Genomic DNA, 7,947 nt, shown 5'->3' on the forward strand with positions numbered 1-7,947 from the left:
TGACCTGGAGCGAGGAGCTGCGGACGTTGCCCTCGCCCTACTTGAGCAGGAACGCGCGCACTCGCTGAAGGGAAGAGGAAGAAGACGACGAACCGTCGCTGTGATTGCACAGTATCCACTGCAGGCTGGCATCTCCTCGCGGGAGAAGCTCGAGGCAAAAGCGCGCCAACTCCACGAGGCCGGCATTCCGCTGCTGATCATGGACCTGTGCAACCACCACGAGCGATCGAGGGCGCTCAACACAGTCAAGTGAGTGTGTGTGTGCGCGCGCGCGCGTGTGTGTGTCTGTGTTGGGGCTGCAGCAACACACACATGGTCCGCTCACAACACGCTGAACGTTTGCGATGCTTACCACTTGTGTATGAAGGAGCGGTACGTGGGTCGGCATTGGGCTCACGGCGCGGGAGTGCGAGTGCATGGCTCAACACGCAGACGTACGCCAGCAGAATATGACGTACACGTGCGTGTATGAAGTCCACGACAACAGCGACTTGGTAATCGCAAACGACTGCACGTTTCTTTGCGTGTATGTGCGTCTGTATGCGTGTGTATGCGTGTGTGTTTGTTTGGGGGTTGTGCGTGCGTTTGTATGTGGGTTCGTGTTTGCTTTCGTATGTGAGCGTTTGTATAAGTGTGTTTGTATCAGTGTGCGTGTGTTGTATGCCTGCTCTTCATCCAACATCATGGATATTGTTCACCAGCAACCCCCCGTTGTCACTGGCGTCCCAATGCAGACCTTGCTGTCCTCAGAGATGCACCACGTGCTGCTTGTCGATCGAGCCACCGTTACCCAGCGTCTCTCCCTCATCGTGCACGGCGGGTACGGCGCACACCACCAGCAACGACGAACACTCCTTTGAGTCGTGCACCGCCTCTCACATATGCTATCCCGCTCAAACACACACACACACACGCACACACACACACACACACTCAACAAACACTCACGACAGCGCAACCGCCCCAACACATCCCCAACACACCACCCTCAACGTGCACGTGAACTCGCTTGGGCAGGGCCTCTGGTGTGCATGTGGTGGCACCGCACGATGTCGCAACAGCTCTTGTTTATGGAAGGGAGCTTGCCAGGGCGGGATGCGTGCTGGACAGGGCTGCACTCCAACAGGTGACGTGTTTCACGCAGTGCACGTCTGTGGCAGGATGCTCAACCATATGGCATAGACACTGTGTTGTTATTAGACACTGCATTGTTATTGCTGCTCTCAGCTCACTCTGCTCTCAGTGGCTGTGCGCAGGTTGTGACGGGTGGTGTCGGTGACGACGCGCCAAGCTGGTGCGCGCAACCACACACATGGACAAAGGTAACACCTGCACAACAAGAACCATGTCATGTCTGCTTACATCAGCGTGCTTGGTCTGCATTCGCTGCATTCGCTGCATTCGCTACGCTGCTTTCACGTTGCTGCTGTGCTTTCGTCCTGTGCCACGACCTCACACCGCTCGTGCCCTCCATTGCGTGCCGTGTGATCGTTCAGTTGCTGTCTCTGCTTCGTCAAGAGGAACATGACGGTGGTGATGCAGGCACGCAGTATCCGCCGAAAACCACAACGCACACCGACACAACACCCTGGGTGTGTTGATGTCCCACAGATTATATGGCTGCTGCTGCTGCTGCTGCTGCTGCTGCTGCTGTGTTGTTTACGTCACCCTTGTTCAGTGTCACCCCTCCACGTTACTGCCATCATTGTAGCATCGTTTTCACCACCAGTCAGCGTTCACGCCACCACCACCACCACCACCACCACCACCACCACCACCACCACAGGCCACAGCATGGGCAGCGCACGTTGCACGATATCACAGCATTGCCGACGCGTGGGCGCAAGAGCAGGAGGTCACATTCCACGCAGCACACGCTGCGATACAGACAGACATGCAACGTGAGCCATGTGAAACAGCCACATCGTGTGCGTGTGTGTACAGTGTGCGTGCGCGTAGATTGTACTTCTCGTTGTCGTTGTGGTGTCACTACCTGCGCATGCTGCTTGCGTTTCATTGTCACCCTAGAGTCAACGCCATGCTGCTCGCTGCATGGTGTCAGGGATGATGACTGCATGGGAGCTTCCCCCGTTCAGGTCACCGCCCACAAAGGCCTTCATGTTCTTCTCTGGCGTCGATTCACCGGGCCACGAAGTGATGATGTGAGCACGGGATTGCGTTTGCACCATACCCACACTGCAGCAACCGCAGTTCTGTGATGCGCAGTTGGGTGTTATGACAATGGATGCAACACCAACACGGGACGCTGTCTTGAGGCAATGCTCATCGCTTGGTGCCCTGCGCTCATGTATCTGTGCTGTGTGTACGTGTGTGTATGTGTGTGGTTGTGCGCGCAATTGCTTGCGTACTTGTGATGTGTGTGTGTGTGTTCACTTACAGCTACGCTTCTGGCACATTGGACGAGTGGGAGCAGCTTTGTAATGAGGTCAGTCGACCACCGTGGTGCTGGGGATGATGAGCACCTTGCCAGTGACTTAAGGTGTTGCTGCGTGCAATAACTCCACAGACCAGCACAGTCTACATGGCCACAAACATGACCACACAAGTTCCACCACCACCAGCACCACCACCACCACTAGCACCACGCGACATTCAGCAACCCCATTATCACACCTGCTGTTGCCGTTGCAGTTGTCAGAGTGCGTTGCCTTCAACACCAGGGGAGAGCTGAAGAAGCGCGTGCGTCCGCGAGATGACTGGAAGCGGTTTGAAGCCGCAGAGAGCATCAAAGACGGCCTCTACGTTGCCGGTGCGTGATGTGTGTGTGTGCGTGTGTGTGTGTGTGTGCGTGCGCGTGGTAAACTTAGCGTGTCCTGTGTTTACGTGTGCGTGTCTTCATGTACATACGTATATGTACGTGTGTGCATGTGTGTACATGTGTGTAGCGTGCTTCAGTATGTGTGTATCTGCTTTGTCTCACCCTGACTGTGTGTCCATTTTGGTCAATTGCATGCAGCCAACATCGACGTGTGCGACTTGGATCTTCACCACTGCCACAAGGATGCGGTGTGCAACCCACAAGACCTTGCGTCGTACACGTGTACATGCAACAAAGGGTGAGGCAATAGCAGTTGTAACAACCACTGACACCCGCGCATGCACGTGTGCTATGCTGTCAAGCGTTGAGGCTTGCACGCCCGTGTACAATTGCACCACACATGTACGTCTTCAGTGTCATGTCAGCACATGCGCCAGCTTACGTGTCAACCGACTCGTTTCTGCAGATTTGTAGGCGATGGGTATCAGTGCACGCGTGTGTTGCATGAGAGCAGCAGCTTGAACGGCATGTTGCACGCACTCGACAGACTCGACAGGCCCAAGTTCCCAGAAGTGGATGCACCGTTTGTGTTCTTCCCCCATATGGATTCCAACTTGCACGACCTTTTGCTGGTGGAGCGCACCATTCAGGAGGTGTGCCAGTCTCCCTTCTGCTGGGGTCTTGCGTTGGAGTGAATGTTTGTGGATGTGAGTGTGTCTGTGTGTGTCTGTGTTGTGTGTGTGTGTCTGTGCTGTGTGTGTCTTTGTTTTGAGTGTGTGTCTGCATATGTGTGTGGTAACTTGCTTTGTGTGCGTGTGGTGTCTTGCGTTGTGTGCGTGGCGTTGTTGTGTGTCATCAGGGACTTCATTCAACCTGCATGCGTGCACCACATCACCCTTTCCCTTTTGCGAACCAGGATGGCGATGCACACGTTCGGCGATTGATGGACACATGCCGCTCACTTCCGCGTTGTCTCGGATTCAACACAAATGGTCTGATTGTGGTCTTGTTGGCGTGAGAACGTGCAAGGGTGTTTGCAAATGGAACGTGTGTGCGGGAATGCACATAAACGTGTGTGCGCATGATCACACGCATGCACACGTCAACACACAAACACACACGAACACACACGTCAACACACGCATGCACATCTCAACACACGCATGCACACGTCAACACACGCAAACGCACGCGAACACACACACACACACATACACACACATACAGGGATGCTGAAGGAGCGGATAGCACGACCAGACGAGTGGTACGCATTCACGGAGGACGACAATGCAGGGCTGTATGTGCTCGACATTGACTACTGCACACTGTCGGACGAGGTGCGACATGTACGCACTTGCGAAGCGAATCTGTTGATTGTCCATACACTCGAAGGAAGAGACACACTCTGTACTCCCCCTCCGCACACACACACACACACACACACACACACGCACACGCACACGCACGCACGCACACACGCACGCACGCACGCACACACACACACACGCACACATATTACACACTCACTCAACACACTCTCAACACATGCAACTCCACACACAACGCGTGCTTGTCCGTTACAGGGGTGTGTCGTTGGGGCAAGCTGTCAGAAGAAGGGCCCAGGCCTCTATCAGTGCGAATGCGATGATGACAGCCTTGAACTCACGGAAGTCAGCGCGGGCGAGGACACAGCAATGGATGCACGCGAACCACGGACTGTGCAGGTACAGCCCGTCGTAGTAGGAGGGGAGCACCTGTGCTTGTGTCTGCATTGGCGGTTGTTGCGGTGATGACGGTGGCGGCGATGTATCTGAGCAGGTTTGATGACGTGATTGGCACGTACGCTGAACACACACATACACATGCATGTCCACTTGCCTTGTCACCAGAAGTGTGTTGAAAAGAACGGAGTGGTAATGGCGCAATCAAGCTTAGTGCACGCACCTGCGGCAGTTCAACCACCACAACAACAACAACAACAACAACAACAACAACAACAACAACAACAACAACAACAACAACAACAACAACCACAACAACAACAACAACAACAACAACTAACAACAACAACAACAACAACAACTTAAACAACAACAACAACAACTTAAACAACAGCACCAGCAACAACAACAACAACAACAACAACAACAACAACAACAACAACAACAACAACAACAACAACAACAACAACAACAACAGCAGCAGCAGCAACAGCAGCAGGTATTGAGCAAGCCGCGTGCCATCACCATTGTGCTGACCGCAGATTCAGAGCATTATGCAGGCATTGTGGCTGTCATCAAGTGAGTCGTGCACACAACCTGTGTGACGCTGCTGAAAAACGTGCATGCATGCGCCTTTCACAATGGAGCCTGTGCCTTGATGGGTCATTCAAACCCATCATCACGCACGCGCACATACACAGTCCCTCTCACCCACATACATGCACACACATACACATACACACGCGGCTCTCTCAACCACATACATACACACACGCACCCTTGCGTCAGTTCTGCACGGCGGCACTCGGCTGTTCCTGGCCGTCTCATCTTCCACGTGCTGGCAGTTGCCGATGCATACGCGCTTGCAGTCTATCTGAGGTGCCGCGGCCTGCAGGCAGAGGTGGTGCCACCCATCACCACACACGACGATGAACGCCAACTCAGCACAAGAGCCGTTCGCGTTCACAACTTGAGTGAGCTCACAACTTTCCAACAACAACCACCACCACCACAGCAGCAGCCACCACCACAGCAGCAGCAACCACCACCACCACAGCAGCAACAACAACAACCACCACCACCACCACAGCAGCAACCACCACCACCACCACAGCAACAACAACAACAGCAGCAACAGCAACAGCAGGTGGAAGATGTGGCCTTGCTGTGGAATTCCATTCGTGCACTTGCACTCGTGCGCACATCCCGTGGCATTGCAGGCAACCTGGCCTCTGACGCCAACTTTGCCCGCTTTCTCATCCCGCCCTTGTTCGCAAGCGAGACGGCTGTGTTGTATTTGGACGCTGACACGCTCGTGCAAGGGGACCTCGCGAACCTGTGGGCCATCGTGCAAGCAGCATCAACGGTGCCCACCGCAGCTGCTGATGGTGGTGGTGGTGGTGGTGGTGGTGGTGGTGGTGGTGCTGCTGCTGCTGCTGCTGCTGCCGCCGCTACTGATCACGCAGCTGCTGATGTTGATGCTGGTGCTGGTGTATCCAACATCGACTCTAGAACAGCGCACCAGGCTGCCCCCGTTGTTGCTGCTGTACCACGCGCTTTCCCAACGTACGCGTCGTTTTTCAACGCACACGTGCGTGACTTGTACAAGCAGCACTACGGCGACGGCGCGGCGATGATGGTTGACGAGCCAACCTTCAACGCTGGCGTGATGGTGTTCTGGCCCCACCGCTGGCAACAGCAGCGTGTGGATGAGGACGTGCTGTGGTGGATGCAGCAGCACCGTGAGCACGTGAACGACGCAGACAACGGGTTGTGGGACTTTGGAACACAGCCGCTGCTGCTGCTCGCTGTGCACAATCGTTGGATGCACCTGCCAGCCGAGTGGAACGTCAATGGCCTGGGATACAGGACAGACATCAAGCAAGATGTGATTGATGGTGCAAGCGTCCTCCACTGGAGCGGGAGACAGAAGCCTTGGCTTGAGGACGTTGGGTTGTATCGCAGCATTTGGCTGCCTTTCTCACGCGTGCCCTGCAGCGGCCATGGTACATGCTCCCTTGATGACAACGGGTGTCGGTGTGAGCACAACTGGGTTGGAGAACACTGCCAAACGTCAGCGAGGGGCAGCCACTGACGGTGTTGGCGACCATGTCGTCGCAACGCCCGTTACACTTGACAATACAATGCAATACAGAGCGTATTTCGTGCAGCGTGTACGCAGGAGTGGGCAGGGTGTCGTTTTCATGACGTGTCTGCTTGGGAATCATGGATATATGTGCTGTATTGGCGAAGCTCTGAAACTGGAACCACTCCACAGCGTTCTGTATGTGCCGTAGTGCTGCGGCATGGGGGTCTGGAAATCATTGTTTCGTGTTGCAAATTATGGCACTTAGTTGCAATTGGAATGTGACGCTGTGCGCAGGTTGAGGCCCGTCTGAATCAGGAGCAAACATTCATGGACGTTCTCCGTTGCTCCCCACTGCGTTTTGTGTGGTGGTGCTGTCTCTCCTTTTCTTAGCCGAGTTGCCTGATTGCGTGCGTCCACCTGATTGCTTGCATTGCGCGTGACTGTTCATTTCTCACGGACAAGTGAAGCGTTGAAACTACTCAAAGAAAGCGCAGCGGCACTGTGGTGTGGGAGTTGGTGTGTGGGCGAACAAGAAAGAGGGGGGGGGGGCTGGTTATGTACATACCACCGCAGGTACAAAATAGGAAACAAAGGCCACGCAACGAACCGACGCAAGCGCACAGCCGTGGCAGCAACAAGTGTCTCACTTCATAACACACATACACACACACGCATAAGCACACAAGCATACTGTCATACTCTCGTTCTAGGTCGAGACAGTGAGGTAGCGACAGGCAAGCATCATCCAAACCACAATCACGTTCTCAGGATATGTGTACACACGACACCTCACAGCATGCCACACTTGGTCCCCTGCACGTGTGTGCGTGTGTGCGTGTGTGCGTGTGTGAGTGAGTGTGTGTGTGTGTGTGAATTCAGATGCACGTGTATGCATGAGATGACTTCCCGCAAACCGAGATTACACACACACACACACACACACACATACACCACCACCACCACCACCACCACCACCACCACCACCACACTGACCGTGGGCATCGAGGATGTCTTGTCCGACAAAGGACGACATGCATTCACGCAGCGCTTCGCCGGCGTTTAGTGTTCGCATTTCAAATGGAAATCCCTTGAAGCTGTGGCCAGTTGGGATCATGTGCTTGATTGCCGCCTTAAACTCCTGATGTGCACGTGTGGGCAAAAAAGGTGGTGGTGAGAAGACGCGAGCAAGTACCGGATACAAAAGGGGGCAGGCTGTTGAAAGCGGACTCTGTTTGTGTGCGTGTGTGTTCATGGAGAGGGACACGGTCACACACAACTACATACAACTACAGACAGACAGACAGACACACAACTACAGACACACAGACACAGACACAGACACACACACACACACACAC

The 7,947-nt window shown here is 54.4% G+C and overlaps 2 protein-coding genes across 2 annotated transcripts in view; one reads left to right on the forward strand and one right to left on the reverse strand.

Moving 5' to 3' along the window:
* Positions 1-6,595, forward strand: part of PTSG_09339 (uncharacterized protein) — a gene marked incomplete at both ends in the record, with an annotated part of 6,975 nt that extends 380 nt beyond the window's left edge. The window contains 17 exons of the mRNA XM_004989541.1: positions 1-249; positions 368-434; positions 735-820; positions 1,018-1,126; positions 1,257-1,322; positions 1,497-1,592; positions 1,787-1,855; positions 2,029-2,162; positions 2,401-2,446; positions 2,653-2,770; positions 2,978-3,077; positions 3,327-3,432; positions 3,696-3,771; positions 4,007-4,116; positions 4,363-4,503; positions 4,979-5,079; positions 5,290-6,595. The exon at positions 1-249 is cut by the window's left edge and continues 1 nt beyond it. Coding sequence (XP_004989598.1) covers positions 1-249; positions 368-434; positions 735-820; positions 1,018-1,126; positions 1,257-1,322; positions 1,497-1,592; positions 1,787-1,855; positions 2,029-2,162; positions 2,401-2,446; positions 2,653-2,770; positions 2,978-3,077; positions 3,327-3,432; positions 3,696-3,771; positions 4,007-4,116; positions 4,363-4,503; positions 4,979-5,079; positions 5,290-6,595 — 2,980 coding nt within the window. The remainder of the gene's footprint in view (positions 250-367; positions 435-734; positions 821-1,017; positions 1,127-1,256; positions 1,323-1,496; positions 1,593-1,786; positions 1,856-2,028; positions 2,163-2,400; positions 2,447-2,652; positions 2,771-2,977; positions 3,078-3,326; positions 3,433-3,695; positions 3,772-4,006; positions 4,117-4,362; positions 4,504-4,978; positions 5,080-5,289) is intronic.
* Positions 6,596-7,083: 488 nt separating this feature from the next.
* The window catches only part of PTSG_09340 (uncharacterized protein), a 4,803-nt gene continuing 3,939 nt past the window's right edge, over positions 7,084-7,947 (reverse strand). Inside the window, exons 13-14 of the mRNA XM_004989542.1 lie at positions 7,583-7,727; positions 7,084-7,402 (exon numbers count right to left, since the gene is read on the reverse strand). Of these exons, the coding sequence (XP_004989599.1) occupies positions 7,296-7,402; positions 7,583-7,727 (252 nt within the window). The 3' untranslated portion in view covers positions 7,084-7,295. The remainder of the gene's footprint in view (positions 7,403-7,582; positions 7,728-7,947) is intronic.

The sequence above is a fragment of the Salpingoeca rosetta genome (genome assembly GCF_000188695.1).
Source record: "Salpingoeca rosetta unplaced genomic scaffold supercont1.28, whole genome shotgun sequence".
Taxonomy (NCBI): domain Eukaryota; class Choanoflagellata; order Craspedida; family Salpingoecidae; genus Salpingoeca; species Salpingoeca rosetta.